Source organism: Diabrotica virgifera, chromosome 2 (genome assembly GCF_917563875.1).
Source record: "Diabrotica virgifera virgifera chromosome 2, PGI_DIABVI_V3a".
In the NCBI taxonomy this organism is placed as follows: Eukaryota; Metazoa; Arthropoda; class Insecta; order Coleoptera; family Chrysomelidae; genus Diabrotica; species Diabrotica virgifera.
The window spans coordinates 74,205,898-74,222,911 of record NC_065444.1 but is presented as its reverse complement, the minus strand read 5'-3'; the positions used below and the strand labels follow the sequence as shown (position 1 = coordinate 74,222,911).

Here is a 17,014-nt window from a genome sequence, read left to right as displayed (position 1 = left end):
TGACAAGCTTAAGGATGTAACCTATAGCCTAGGCTATATTATAAAAAAATCACTCAGATGAGACAACAGGTTTAGAAAATTCGAGACATCAAAAATGCCCTATTTTTAAGGTGGTGCGTTAATTTCTTGGAGAAGTGTATTGTAATTTAATGTAAATAATGTAATATCCAATAATTGTAATTTAATATAAGATGTAATATAAGTTCCTTAAAAATATATTTTTTATTTCCCACCATACATTCTCCACAGGTCTAAATATCGATGCTAGACGTCCACCGGAGGTCCTCTCAGGACGTTAGATGGACGTTCGGCAGCAAGACATTGGACCAAACTGGGACATCCTATGAAGGTCCAATTGACATTCACTGAACGTCCCCTCGGACGTTAGGTGGACGTCCATTGGACGTTTGGCAACGTGGCATTTGGACCAAAATAGGACGTCCTGTTAAGGTCCAATTTACGTCCCCTAGGACGTCCGATTAAGGTCCAATGTACGTCCCTTCGGACCTTAAGTGGACGTCCAACAGACATTCGGTAGCGCGACATTTGGACCAAAATAGGACGTTCCTTGGACGAAAACGGACCTCCCTAAAGTCTGTGAAGGACATCCTTGTGCTATTAGGGATGTATCTATGTAGGTATATAGTATCTTTATTCTATTATATTCTACTCTATTTCAAACCTATTCTATATAAGTATCTACACATTACACCTATTATCATCATCATCATTCTCTTTGCCTTATCCCTATGCAGTGTCGGCTTCCCTAATTGCATTTCTCCACACAATTCTATCTTGAGTCATATCAATGTTAATCCCCTTTACCAACATGTCCTGCCTTATCGTCTTCTTTGGTCTTCCTCTCCTACTCCTTCCAGGAATCTGCACTTCAGCTATTCTTCGTATTGGGTGATTAACGTCTCGATGTTGAACATGACCAAACCATCTTAACCTATGCTCTCTCATTTTGGCATCAATTGGTGCCACACCTAGACTTCCCCTAATATACTCATATCTAATTTTATCCTTCTTTGTCACTCCACTCATCCATCTAAGCATTCTCATTTCCACCACATGCATTCATTGTTCCGCTTTCTTTTTCACTGCCCAACATTCAGTTCCGCGCATCATAGCCGGTCTTGTGGCTGTTTTATAGAATTTTCCCTTCAGCTTCATTGGAATTTTTCTGTCACAACACACCACTCGCTTCTTTCCACTTCATCCATCCAGCCCTAATTCTACTGCATGCATCTCCATCTATTTCTCCATTACTCTGTAATACCGATCCTAGGTACTTAAAACTATTGCTTTTCACAATCATTTCACCTATTATATTATATTTTACTTTATTCTATACTATATATCTATTCTAATCTATCTATATATTTCATTTAATCTGTTACATTCTACTCTATTCTGTTTTAATTTTAAATCAAATACTTTATTAGTAAGTATCTACATATATATTACATCTATTCTATTATATTCTACTCTATTCTATTTCAGTTTATTTTATACTATATATCTATTCTAATCTATCTCTCTATTTTATTTATTTTATTAATCTGTTCTATTCTATTCTGTTTCAAATCAAACACTTTACTCAAACAAAGAAACAAACGACATTCAAAAGCTTCTAATAAAAAAATCATTGGGTATATTCAGCAGACACAATCGCTAACTAATCGATTAGTGATTTTCTGCTGAATGCCACATAAATTGTGACATTCAGCATGTAAATCACAAATCGATTACTAATCGATTACTTAGCGATTGCGTCTGCTGAATGCACCCATTGCATTGGTACTACCAAAGAATTCGCGATTGAAACGGAATATAGAGGGCAGGTCGAATGCAAGAAAATGGCCGATATAAATGGTATAAACAAACATTCAATTGAGGAATAGAACAATACCGATTTGATTTAAAATATTTTAATGTACTCATAATGCTGAAATTTACTAAAAATTTCTTAATAGTGACCAAATTCCATTCAAATCAACAATTTTCTGGTTTGTTTATACCACTTATAGTAGTTTAAATTTATTCCACCAGAGGTCAGCTACTTTGTTTTTCATCGCGAATACTCCAATTGGATGGAGTATTCTTTGGTACTACTGAAAATAATGGGTGCATTCAGCAGACGCAATCGCTAACTAATCGATTAGTAATCGATTTGTGATTTACATGCTGAATGCCACAATTTATGTGGCATTCAGCAGAAAATCACTAATCGATTAGTTAGCGATTGCGTCTGCTGAATGCACCCATTGACATTTTTACAACATTTATTCCAAGTTCCTTCAATTTTTTTGAGGACAAGAAAATTTTGCTTTCAAGAAATTCACGAATTTATTGGCGTCAAGTTAATAACGAACAAACATGGATGTCAAATTGTGCTTTGAGAACACGTCAAATTTGGCCTTGAATAACTTGGTCAATTTATTGTTCAATTTATTGTTGATGTAAAGTGCACTTAAGTATATACAAAAGATTGAAGAGCATATTACAAAAACCGATACTATCATGAGGAAGCCAATAGGTGGTATGAATAAAAACGGAGTATAAACTCCGAGTACAATATGTTCTCATGAGTATGAGGATAAGGTATATAAGGTTTATACTCAATTTCATATATGAGTAAAAATATTTTGATATGAGTTTCTACTCACAGTACATAAGAGTAGATACTCTCTATTTCATATTCAAATCGTTAGAAATCGTTGTTTTAGTCCAAAATATCTTTCAATTAATACACGCTCCTTTGTAAATAATTTGTTATAAGCAAACTTTGAGAGAATATTTGGATTTCTAAAGAGCACCATTAACCACGGTGCTACGCCATAATTTTTATCTCCTAAAATTATTGCATTTGACCTCCTAAACTCATTTTTTGGCAAAGTTACAAATTTGTGAGTTGCTCCATATCCGTGAATCATGGACGGATCCTGGCCATGATGGGCAGTGTTCCCAGATGACTTTTTTGAGGATCAGGAGGTGTCGCCACGAACGATCAGGAGATTTCAGGAGACTCGCTCGCCTCAAAAATTGGTAGAATTCTGTAGTTTCAGTCTTTACGTTTATAGATAGGCAACTAGATGTCGCCACGAAAAATCAGTAGAATCAGTTGGTGGAGTATTTTTACGTCTATAAGTAGGCATGCACTCTATAAAATCTGTAAGGGACGGCTGTGGCAACGCTAGATGGCGGCTAAAGCATAAAAATAAAAAAAAATTAAATAGGATAAAATTCTGAAAAATTCAAACTCCATACAAAACCGTTCTTGAATCGTTACGCGCATGCGCAATGACGAATAATGCTGCGCAGTAACACATTTTTCGTTACTGCGCATCCTCGTAATCATTCAAGAACGGTTTTGTATCGAGTTGGAACAAAACCAGATGATTTTCAGAATTTCATCACTTCATCAGGAGGTTTAAGGACGCCATCAGTAGATCAGTAGGCGAGGGTCTCCATCAGTAGGTCTCCTGAAATTTCAGGAGGTCTGAGAACACTGATGATGGGTCCACGCACAGCCACCTTTACTTTACAAGCCATGAAGAGAAAAGGCAACGTCGCAATTGATGACGTAGGTAGTCTGACTTTCGAACTACCGCTTTCGAAACTACGATTTTAAAGTACAAATTCAAGTAAAATTTATAGTATTTTTTGAGTCGAACGGGAAAATATATTAATTAGAAGCTTTTACAAAATCAAATTAAAAGTAATTCCTTGCAAGTCACGTTTATTACACAAAAAAAAAACAAACAATGACAAGAATATGTGTAAAATACTTTATTTTAAATAAATAATATCTTATTTTAAATTATATACAAAATATCGCTAGAAATAACTATAAAAACAATTGCTCATAATGTTTGCATATGTGCATTGTTGGGGTTTATAGAGTAGATAACTTTCTCTTTTGTTATCGCCCTTATCGATATTTTTTTTATACTTTTTTGAAGATTCATTACTTTGATGGCTGCTATTTTTGTATAATTATTTAAAACAATATTACACATAATTTTTATAACAGCAAAATAAACTTTGAAGGCATTTTCCCCACATTCACACTAAAATTCAAAATTTAAGTTAAGTCCTTCATGCTGTTGTAAACTTTTCATTACCAACCGCGGCGTGCTGGCCATATAAATGAAACGGTGCAATCACAGAGAGGCCGCGGCCTCTTGAGGCCGGTCAAATAAGAATTTTTCACAAAAAATTTTATATGTAACAATTTTTTTTTTATTTCTAATCGAGCGATACGTAGATAACATCTAATAAATATGAAGGTATTCTGCATAATATAAAAATGGAAAAAGTTTTTGCATAAGAGCTTTCCACAAATATGAGAAACTTAATGATAAAACTTACTCAAATTATTAAAAGTATCGAAAAACGATTTGATCAAGACAAATCGTCATCTACATCCTAGAAATTTTGATACAATAAAAAATGGTATACTTTTAACGGCATTTAAATCATTCACTGAAAAGTTAAGAGACTTTTATCCTACCATATCTGCGACTGCAATTATTAGACAAGAACTCATTAATTTTGCTGATAAATGGATTGTATTAAAAATACGATATTGCAAAATACTCAAATTATAGAAGATCAAGATAATGATGAATATGTTCAGTCTACAGAAAATATGAAAGATGATATTATTAATCTAAGTAATAATGAACATGAAGTAACAAATGACAATGTTGTTGATATAGGTCTGGATCCCGCGTATGAAAAAAAAAAAGCTGATTAAAAAGATGATTAATAGCAAGCTGAAAATTTGTTAATAGCTTAAGGGTGTCGAGTTGAACACACTTTGATATATGGGAACACTGGAACAGGGGACGTTTTAACTGTGGAACAGGTTAAAAATTTGGAACGGTCAGAACACGAAAACGGCACATTTATTTTGTCCGACAGAACAGACTTAAACTCTCCGAACAGAGATTAAACTCTCATGCAAAAATCAGACTGCTATTTATCACCTGTCATAATTCCTGTCATTTGACATATTCTACATGTTCCACTCATTAAAACGCCCATTTGGTGATAATAATAGCAGTCTGATTTTTGCATGAGAGTTTAATCTCTGTTCGGAGAGTTTAAGTCTGTTATGTCGGACAAAATACATGTGCCGTTTTCGTGGTCTGACCGTTCCAAATTTTTAACCTGTTCCACAGTTAAAACGTCCCCTTTTCCAGGGTTCCCATATATCAAAGTTTGTTCAACTAGACACCCTTAAACTATTAACAAATTTTCAGCTTGCTATTAATCAACTTTTTTTCATACGCGGGATCCAGACCTAATACCGTGGAAGCTTCACCTCCATGTGGTACTATAAAGTGTAAAGATTATAAAGCTCGTTTTTACGCTGCTTTGCATAAGCACAACTTATATCAGTGTGCTTATCAAAAGCTAAGGAAGTTTTTCAACATTGAAATACATACAAAAATCGGTCTTTAGTACTTACACAAGGTCACTAGGAAACATTTGTGCTAATGGCTTTAGAAAAGGACGCTTTGTATGAGCTTAAAAATGATGAAATAATTTCCTTAAAAATTATTATTTTATTTTTATCTTAATTACAAAAAATTCATATTAATTTATTTAGGAAATTATGATTTCTGCCTAAGTGCATACAATATTGTCACTCATGTGATAATATATTATTTGTAATCTTAAATAAAAACACAGAAAAAAAAATTTCATTGAATTCAGAATTTTATATTTGATTTAAAAATAATTTATATTTTTGTTTTTGTTATATAAATAACGAGTAAAAAATCCTGATAGTGGAAGGTAAAATGAGGATGGGAGGCCGCTTTTTTCTATAAAATCACCGGGCCGCTTGAAAAGTTCCAGCACGCCACTGATTACCAAAGATCATAATAACATCAGGTGACAATAATTGTTTTGCAAAAATAATTTTTTAAGATTGGGATTGTTAATAATAAATTCAAATGTTGAACAAAGGTGATAATAAATAAATTTTACTGAATCCGTTGCTAAGCACAAACCACCCCTTTGCAAATAATCATAGTAATCTGCTCCAGTTCTCTCTCCTTTACTGCAAAAAACAAGCTGTTTGAACTAGAATCATCTTAATAACATATACCTTTTAAAGCTCTTTATAATTTGTAGCACGAAATATTCTACAATTTTTCAGTTTCTCTGTAAATATGGTGAATATTGTATACAAACAAAAAATGAGAACTGACATGACAGACTTAACCGGTCTACCATTAGATGTTGCCAAGTTTCAACTTCATGGGTTGTTAAGTAAAGGTGGATATGGTCCACGCCTGTAAACCCTCTCTTTCCTTGTCTAAGTATAAACCTTTCATATGCATTGCAGGTGGCTTGAACGTTGGTTGATACTGTGATATCCATTGCGATTGAAATATTCATCACCATGAAGAGGTGGTTTTTTATTTTTATGTGAGTGCTATCGATTTTCGATCACACGGAAGTGTATCATACTTTGTTTGCGATCTTGCTTACCTATCTTAACATAAAAGTTGCACTCATTTTGGTTTATTTTTATAAATATCTATTTATTAATAATAAAATCGTTTTCTATTACTTCCATTTAGCGCGACTATGATATTGTCAAAATATTAATCTTAGATAATGTCAAAGATTACCACTGTTGCCAAAGTTTATGATACTATCTCCCGAAGTTATATTTTGTTGCTCCCTGTTGATCGCTACTGTTTACTCTTAAGAGGATGGGTACGTATTTTCGGCTGCAATGCTATTCAAATGGGGATTCGTTTTTTTCGAATTGTGAGAAAACTAATAAGTATTTTTGAAAAATTTAAACGCAGAATGAAAGATTATGATGAAAGTCCCTGAGAACTTCTATAATGTTTATTTTAATAAGTTACAGGGGTGAAAAACTAAGAGAAAATTTAGTGTGATATTTAATTTAAAATATCTCATTCAAAATTAACTTTTTATTTATTCTAAGGGACTTTCGGCCCTCGGTAATAATATAGTCTTCCATTCTGCGTTTAAATTTTTCAAAAATATTTATTAGTTTTTGAAGATTCGAAAAAAATGAACACAATGTCCGTGGTAATATTTCCAAATCTATCTTTGTCATACAACGCACTCAGTCGTATAGCATTGTCAGCATACTGTCAGTCAGACAGTGACAATTTTAAATATTTGACATATTTTGAGTTGTTGATTAAATAATATTGATATATAGTGTACTTGATAAATAATTGATTTAAGACGTGAACTTAATAAAAAGTTATTTATTGTGTATTATTTATGGAAGATCCAAGCAGAGTATACATCAGGATAATACAGTCGGAAAAATGAAAGAATAGGGCTTTTCATTCACAGTCACTTGTTTCGAGCTTCTGTCATGTGTCACATAATAATAATATATCTACGTCATACGTTATTGGTATATACCGATGATACAAACCAAAGACGTATGACGTAGATATATTAATATTTTGTGACACATGGCAGAAGCTCGAAACAAATGACAATCGATGAAAAGCCCTATACCCATGAACGATCACATCAATCACTTATTTTGTATTTGCTGTCTTTTTCTATAAATAACAAACGTTTGTTATAGAGAAAGACAGCAAATACAAAATAAGTGATTGATGTGATCGTTCATGGCTAAAATTAGCCTTTTTCTGTTGGTGTTATACAAAATATTTAGACCAACCCAGTGTAGGGATGATTCGTGGAAAATTAAAATGAACTATGAGATGGATGAACTAATGCAGAGTGCAGATATTGTTAGATTTGTAAAGTCACAAAGACTAGACTTGGCCACTTAGAAAGAATGTCAGATAATCGAACTGTAAAAGTAATCCAGAGATGAAAGCCCTAATGAAATAGAATGAGAGGAAGGCCCCGTAAAAGATGGATAGATGACATAGAGGAAGATCTTAAAACCATGAACATCAGGCATTGGCAAAGGAAAGTATCTGACAGGGCAGAATGGAAGAACATTGTTAAGCAGGCTAAGACTCACAAAGGGTTGTAGCACCATTAGAAGAAGAAGAAGTTATACAAAATACTAATAAAGAAACCTAAGGGTGCCTATACAAGTTTTACATGCAGGCACCTTATACCCTAGCGCCAGGACTGGGCATGACCCTTTTTGATATGAGAATAATTATTAGATTTACTTTTGTCATTATTTATAAAAAATAATAACCAAAAATTAAATAAATGAATTAAAAGAAAATCTTAGTAGGTGATACCTAATCCTCTATGTTTTTGTTTTCTGTAGTGAGGTATTTAAAATTTTAGTATAAGTACAAATAAAACCACATACTGTTTATACAAATATACATTACCCTACAAGAGTTGTATTACATCTTACAATATCTTAAACTAGATATCAACATTAATAAAAAAAATTACTCAAAAATTAACACTACTACTAAAGAGCAACACCCAAATGTTTAACTTCTTCTGATAATTCATCAAAGGAATCTTTATATTCATTGTGTGGCTTAATTAAAACTGTTAAACACCCTCGTTTTACACCCATAGCGGCTCCTAGATCTTTTCTACTTGGAACAAACACATAAGGAATGTTTTTGTCCTCACACACTATAGGTAAGTGGCACATTATTTCCAAGGGCCATACATCACCAGCAAAGAGAACGATTCCTGTTTCGCCTTTTCTTAGCCTCTTCTGAACGTCTTTCAATCCACATCTTATGTATGTTTTTTGTTTCATTGCTAAAACAAAATCCCATGAAACAAAAATATAGGTAAACGTGAGAAAGGTGAGTGTGATATAAAACATAAACAGATTATAATACAGTGGAGTCCCGGTAATCTGAAATAATTGAGACCACCGAACCCATTTTGGATTACCCAATTTTTTGGATTAAACAGATTTTCTCAGAGAGAGAGAGAGAGAGAGAGAGAGAGAGAGAGAGAGAGAGAGAGAGTTAAAAAAAAAGTAATTAATAGACAATTAGTTACAATAACAGATGATGATTTAAATAGGGTTGTTTATTGTCTGGATGTGTAGCAGATTTCTTCAAAAAGAGTTCTTCCTGGATATCTACAGGCACTGTTCTTTGGTATCTTCACAATGTGGGGCTCAATCAAATTTTTGTGTTTTTGTGTTTGTTATTGTCATTAATAGAGAAATATTTAAACAAATTATTGAGTCTCATTAATAGGTTCAATTCTAGTTCGTACAGTATTCTGTTTGATGCATTATAAAGTGGATTATCAGGATGACGCATTCTAGTGATTTGTCGAAGGCTAGCTGTTTCACCCACTTTTATATTATTTTTAGCAGGACCTTTAGAATTATAGAAAATTGTAGAACCATACTCCACCATGGGTCTGCAAATCATTTTATAAATATTGGCTGCGGTTTCAATAGTAATTCCGTCATTCTTGTATGTTATACTTCTGAAGTGTTTTGCTCTAGTTATAATTTTCCTTTTTATAACTGCTGTGTGGTGGTTGAACTTCAATTTGTTGTCTATTTCTATTCCCAAATACTTGACAGTTTGGGAGGATTTAATAATATTGTCACATATGTTTATAGTTGCAGAGTGATCTTGGATTCTATGGTTAAATATTATTAGTTATGTTTTAGAAGGATTTATTGTTAATCTCCATTTATTTGCGCAAGATATTGTGTCATCCACCTGCCTCTGCAATAAGTCCATTGTGTTTATTAAATTTTTTCCATATGATATCACTGCAGTGTCAGTATTGGTTAGTCTATTGTTGCATATGTCACTGCAATAGGTTATACAATATGTTCCATTGATTTTAACTATACACCTGCGTCTTCTAAGAAATTTGTCAACAATTTAAACACTATTTTAATAAAAAATATAAATACAGTTGACTTCCTCTATAGCAAAAACTGAAATGGCAGACTAATTACTTCGTTATAAGCCGCTCTCATTTTATCAGACATCAGACAACAATAATATTGTGCATACATGTGAATATGTAGTTTTCTAAAACATTAACTTCCTATAGTGAAGCCATTCTGAGCAATATAAGATGCTAAATTAATATTGTTTGAATGGAGACTTTGAAAAAGAGTCTGTGTATAAAAAGTTGAAAGGCAGTGGAGTTTATTATATCAGTGGTCTCAATAAGCACACAGATTTTAGGCATTTCTGCGTAGAGACAGCTGGGGTATTTATTTATAGCCATCACAGTGAGGTGTTATAGTTCAATAGGAATTTCATGGGACACCTAATGTACCTTGTTATAAGCGAAACCTCATAATACCTGTGTTCGTTCTAGAGAGAGTATACTGCAATAGTCCTATCATTAATTACAGTACTATCCGTTGCAAAATAATTCGGATGGAATTCCCCAGATTAAAAGACTGGGCCGATATCAAGCACAAAATGACTGTACTCCCTTAATGCTGTAACGAATAGTCACCCTTAGTCTTTCGTTACATTAGGTTCAATTTTATTAAAATAAATTAAATCAAAATTAAATTAAAACTAAGATTAAATCCGAAATATCTTGCAACAAATAGTACTTTCGTTTTGAACACAATAAGAGCCTATGATAATAAGAAGGAAGTAATAAACCCTTTAATAGAAGAATACATTCATCTGAGACATACGATCAAACACCATTTTTCAAGACAAAAAGTTGCGAGTCAATAGCAAAAATTTTCCTTGCCAACCTGTGCTCTGCTTGTCATTGCCAATGCAACGTCTCATCCATCAGATGGTAAATTAGTTTGTGGAGACACAAAACCTCTTTTCCTACCACCAAATGTTACCCCGCTGCTACAGCCAATGGATCAGCACATTTTTCAGAATGTGAAACTGTTCAGAAACTACAGAAAGCAGCTCTTGAGGCGACTAATCAGTAATGAAGATAGATTACTGCCACTATTAGAAAAACTCAAGAAAATAAATATAAAAGACATCATTTACTGGGTAGCAGAGGCTTGGGAATATGTGAATGAGAAAGTTAAAATAAACTCCTGGATAAAAATTTGATCAACCCTTGTTTACAAAGAAATGCCTGGACAATTTGATGTAAATATCAGCTTCGAATTGTTTTCTAATGCCCATAGTTGTTGGTTAGGTAACTTTCTATAATAGACTGCCCTTAATGACAGCTACTAATAATTACTAACTTCTATCTACTACAGTCGAACCCGCTTATTGGAATAGCCTTCGTGACAAGCAAAAGTATTCTTATAACCAGGATATTCTAATAACCGATCATTGGTGGCTAGTAGAAACATTTCGGAACCTCAAATTTCGATTCCTTAAAGCGGGATATTCCTATAAGAGGTATTCTATTAAGTGGGTTTGACTGTAATAAAATATCTAACTTCAAGCAATGACTTCGCATTTGTTAATGAGGTAACTATTCTAAATAGACTGCGACTCAAGAGTCCCTTAGGCTTATTTGTAATCTCACCAAAATATACAAATCATCAATAAGTTGCATGGTAACAAGAACTAGGAACTTGCAACTACAGTTTAATCGAGAAAGCTATTGCAAAACTATGAAGTACAAATGGAAATAATACGATTTGGCAATTTAATTAGCTTGCAAAAAGTTCACTAGACTCTAATAATTAAACAGTTAATCAATATGTTTCACAATTATTATACATGTTTAGGTAGTTAAGAATAATGTGAGATTACAAATTAAGGGATTAATTTGTGATTGAACAATGCCAGATATAGAGGCTGAAGAAACCAATTTGTTAACACCTTTGCTGCGTTACGAGACAAATAGACCTAGTATTCGATTAATGGTTGCCTGAGTCAACCAACCATGTTGAAACGCACAATGGCAAATGGCGTGTACAACACATATATGCCTCGCAATTCACTCAACATAAGTTTGTAAATATATCTAAACACAGCCAAGGTGTTAAGAGACTATGTGCAAAATATTCCTGGCCAAATAACAATGATGTAGAAGAATGGGTGCGAGCTGATGATGGCCACGAGATATATAATGATCAGCAAATCATTGAAATGGTTACAGAAGAACCTTTAAAACCCTCTGATGGCAGTCATGAAGTCATATTTATTTCCCCAAATCTATTGCCAAATTATGTTTCGGATTACCGAAGTTTAGATTAGCGGGACTCTTCTGTATGATTGTGATAAAAAGTGTGTTAATTTACCTTTTTTAACTAATTTGTAGCATCGTTTAGCAAGCTTCTTGGATGCCATAGGTTTTGAAATAGCATTGCAGTTTGCTATCTTTTCATCGTAAGATAATTCGTCTTGGGGCTCTTCCTTTACACTAACATCGGCTTCTTCCTTAATTTTACCCATTTTTATTTAAAAAAAGAAATCTAAACCACTCTAAACACTGAACACGTTGTTTGATTGTTGTTACCGTAAAGGTTATGTCTTACAGTCTTAGTCTTGTCTACTACAAGAATCTACAGGTCGAGCAAGTCTCGTAAATTTCACGATTGCGAGCCACGCTTCACGCAACCGTGTTTGCGTACTTGTGTTTCGAGTTGCGTGGTCGTGCGGAGTTATATTTACCAAATTTAAATATAATCGTTTTCAAAATTAAATCAATATGTCAATATGGCTACTGGGTGTAAAAGATAAATCTTATTTTAATGAGTTTTAGATCATTTTAGTTGTATTTCTTTGTAATTTTGTGTTGTACAAAGATTAATTTAACATTTTCTCTGGAAGTATTAATTTAGAAAGATAATAGGTATGCTTCATTGGTGTTGTGTTTTGAAGTGTGAAATGCAAAGTAATTGTGATAAAGTCAAGATAAAGTTCACTTTTAAACTGAACTAAATAAGGTATCTGAGAGACAACAATGGTTAAATGCAATACAATGTACAGGTTTTACTAGCGAAATGAAAATTTTCCTGTCCTGTCTGCTGTAATCATTTTATATCTGGTAAGTTACAATTACAATAGTAACGATTTTTGAAGATGTTAACATTTTAATCGGTAATTATTTAGTGTTGACTCACCGCTCCCACAAGTCTGACAACTGTATATATGGTATCTGCCTTACCTTCTTATCATTTTAAAATCAACAATTAACTGCGCTCGGCTTTAATTTTTGTATTTATCTCATTTAAAAATGTGAAATTTTCACATCAATTTCAAATTATGGCCGCCATTACAGTATGCGCAGATCGCTTACGTATGGATTGATGACAGTTTATTTCTGCAATGTTTATGTCTGCAATTGATATAATATGCAGTTTATGTCTGCAATTAATATAATATTAATTATTAATAAAATTAAAAAATTAATATATTATGTATTATACAGTACAATTTCTCAAAGGAGGAAGACCTAACCCTTCGGTCCAAACCTAACTTTCGGGTATTAGAGTGTAGAGTGTTTTGTTAATTATTAATAAAATTAAAAAAAAAATAAAGCACCTTCCGTCTTTGCACAAGAAATTATAAAAAATTTTAAATTAGGCAACATTGCAGAAATAAACTGTCATCAATCCATACGTAAGCGATCTGCGCATACTGTAATGGCGGCCATAATTTGAAATTGATGTGAAAATTTCACATTTTTAAATGAGATAAATACAAAAATTAAAGCCGAGCGCAGTTAATTGTTAATTTTAAAATGATAAGAAGGTAAGGCAGATACCATATATACAGTTGTCAGACTTGTGGGAGCAGTGAGTCAACACTAAATAATTACCTTTTAATCTTATAGGGAAATAGGAAAACCAGCCGACTTAATCGATAATAACAATCTCCAGATTGGGTTCCTTCAATAAATATGGGCTATAAACACAATGAAATAAGTTCCCCAAAATCTAAAATGGAGTGGTATCACAGGAGAATTAATGGAAAAAATATTCATATTGAAATTATTTATTGACTGTCTTAAATTCTACAATAATACTAGGTGGGTAAATGATTTTAGACATTTTTCATTAAGAGTAGATTAAGATTAAGTAGATTTTCATTCAGTAGATTTAAGACTTGTTTACACGGGTAGAGTAATGATGCAAGTGCTTGATAGAGTAGAGTAACTCTACCTGTAAAAATGCTCAGCACAGTAGAATAGCTGGTAGAGTGTATAGTTGGAGTTAAAGTAGAGTGACTAGCAACCTATGGCAAAGTAACTACTCTATGACCACCACTACTGCCAAAATGTCTACTCGGCTGCACACTCTACCCATGGAACACGCTCAATTATGGCAGAATAGAGTAGGTAGGAGAGTACATGGGGGCGCTGTCATTCTGGCTGGAATTGTGTTTTGTGTAAATAGTGAAAATGAAGTTCACCGAAGATGAAACTTTAAAACTTGTAGAGCTATAATACGGCGAATACCAGTGTTTATGGAATTTAGGTAGTGTATACTACAGAAATAAAAGTTTGCAGCAAGCTGCGGAGGATGAAATCGTCGAAAGAATGGCAAAGGGGGCTTTGGAGTAAACGAGCTTAAGCAAAAAATTAAGAATTTAAGGTGCACTTATAATCAAGAGTGTTTAAAAATACAAAAATCGGTTTCACTATACTAGCATCAGTACTATACTTGTACTCTCCTCATGTGAATGGTATCAAGCCATTTTTGGTAGAGTACTACCGCTCCGCTACTCTACTCTCCTCAAAACTCTACCCATGTAAACAAGTCTTTAGAAACAGTGGAAAATGAGGTAGCTAGTAGAGTAGTAGTAGAGTAAAATATACTGGTTTAGCAAATTACAATGTTTTAAGTTAATACAGTAGCGATCAACAGGTAGCCAAAACGTGTTCCAAGATTGCCACTGTAATTTTGAATATTTTTTCGAGGTATTTGGCACACGTATTCGTAAAATAATAAAGAATGGCGGTACAGAGCCCAATTTGAAAAATATATTAATATGTGGAAATTACTCTGTAATTATACAATATTTAAAAAACGAGCCTGTACCGCCATTAAGAAGAACAAAAAAATACACTTTCTTCAAATAAACTTTTTTATCCGATGCCTAGATTTTGTGTAATTTTGGAACTACTAATGAAATAAAAAATTTTAGTAGTTCCAAAATAACACAAAATCGGATAAAAAAGTTGTATTTGAAGAAAGTGTATTTTTTTGTTCTTCTTAATGGCGGTACAAGCTCGTTTTTTTTATATTGTATTTAATTACAGAGTAATTTACAAGAATCTACAGGTCGAGCAAGTCTCGTAAATTTCACGATTGCGAGCCACGCTTCACGCAACCGTGTTTGCGTACTTGTGTTTCGAGTTGCGTGGTCGTGCGGAGTTATATTTACCAAATTTAAATATAATCGTTTCTACTTTCTACTGATTCATAATAATATGTAGGTATATTATATTATTCTCAATATGGCTACTGGATGTAAAAGATAAATCTTATTCTATCTGTTCTTCATGAGTTTTAGATAATTTTAGTTGTATTTCTTTGTAATTTTGTGTTGTACAAAGATTAATTTAACATTTTCTCTGGAAGTATTAATTTAGAAAGATAATAGGGTAACTGACCCAGTAATGGACACTCTTAAGCAAATTTTAAGTTTAATAATGTTTTACTGAGGCACAGCTTCATATAATATATTTGACACTAATGAATTTAAAAGCTTATTTTATGTACTTTCTGGATATTATGAGGATTTTTGAAAATAAGGACAACAAATTTTAGAAAATCTCTTATTTAAAAAAAGGTAGCACATGAGCTAGTAATGGTCACAAAACATGGGTAATGGACATATTATGGACTTAGTAATGGACACCATTATATTTTGCCATTTCAGGCACACTAAAATGACCCCTATTGTTCTTTACTTCAGGTTCTTTTATATTACAAACTATGTCTTCAATAAAGTAATATAATACGTCTTCTTTAACTGGCCATTTCCAGGAATTTATGCCAGCACTAACCATAGTTCGGATATCTGCCCCGAATTCATCATGTTTCAGAACTATTCCTACAAGCAAGAAATAAAAACAGGTAAGTTATAAGGTATTTTACAGTTATTTTTCATTTACCTGGATAATGTGTATCCATGTACTTGACAATAACATGTTGATTTGTCTTTAGTATGATGTTTTCATTTTCACTAAGATCAAGATCTTCGTCGAGATAAGTAACGTCCATATCTGAATTAGAGCTGCTTTCTTCGTTGACTGTATTTGTTTTTTGTTGTTTTCTTTTTGTTATTTTCGGACCATTCTTCTTCTTTACTTCATTCTCGTAAAATTCTCGATATTTCGCACTTGAAACTACTGCAGGAAATATTTTTCTTTTGTGTTTTGGTGTTTTTAAAGTTCCATCAGGCGTTTGAGGAAATACTAAACATTTTTTAAATGGAGTTGGAATTTTAAACCCTTCTGATTCTTTTTCTTCATAGTAGCGAATGTTTTTTTGGGGAGGTGTTTCCCATTGACGTCTCGATGGTCCAGCGACTGGTGATGTAATACCTATATTTTTGGGGTGTATTTCTTTCTGTTGAGGATTTTCATATTCCAATTTTTGGGTAGGTGTTTCCCATTGACGTCTCGATGGTCCAGCGACTGGTGACGTAATACTTATATTTTTGGGGTGTATTTCTTTCTGTTGAGGATTTTCATTTTCATAATCCATTTTAATTTCGGTCCAGACACTATAAAGCTTTGAATAAGATATGTCTCCAGACCAGGTTTCTCTTTTTGAATATGTTTGTATAAATTCTGTAAGGTATTTTTTTTCAATTTTATTTTCTAGTACATCTAAGACATTTTTAGGTGTTTCTTTATCAGAAATCTGTGCAGCAACTATTCTGTTTGGTATGAATTTTGTGTAATCAACATTATTTTTATTAAAGGGATACAACCCACTTCTTCTAAATCCATTTTTAATTGTTTCCTCAGAAGCATATTGTAAATATAACGCCGCACGACCACGCAACTCGAAACACAGGTACGCAAACACGGTTGCGTGAAGCGTGGCTCGCAATCGTGAAATTTACGAGACTTGCTCGACCTGTAGATTCTTGTTTATCTACTTCATGTCTTCTTCTTCTTGTTTTGTTTCCTAGAAGTTGCT

The 17,014-nt window shown here is 33.1% G+C and overlaps 2 protein-coding genes across 2 annotated transcripts; both read right to left on the bottom strand.

The window, feature by feature from the left end:
- Window positions 1-8,323: 8,323 nt before the first annotated feature.
- LOC114329490 (H/ACA ribonucleoprotein complex subunit 2-like protein) lies at window positions 8,324-12,411 on the bottom strand. The gene is made up of 2 exons (XM_028278615.2): window positions 12,155-12,411; window positions 8,324-8,736 (listed from the first exon to the last, which is right to left on the bottom strand). The coding sequence occupies exons 1-2, from the start codon at window positions 12,306-12,308 to the stop codon at window positions 8,432-8,434; spliced, it is 459 nt and encodes a 152-aa protein (XP_028134416.1). The 5' UTR covers window positions 12,309-12,411; the 3' UTR covers window positions 8,324-8,431.
- A 3,214-nt stretch (window positions 12,412-15,625) lies between these two features.
- LOC114330070 (uncharacterized) lies at window positions 15,626-16,682 on the bottom strand. The gene is made up of 2 exons (XM_028279378.2): window positions 15,979-16,682; window positions 15,626-15,917 (listed from the first exon to the last, which is right to left on the bottom strand). Exons 1-2 carry the CDS (start codon window positions 16,571-16,573, stop codon window positions 15,709-15,711), a joined length of 804 nt encoding a protein of 267 aa, XP_028135179.2. The 5' UTR covers window positions 16,574-16,682; the 3' UTR covers window positions 15,626-15,708.
- Window positions 16,683-17,014: the final 332 nt, after the last annotated feature.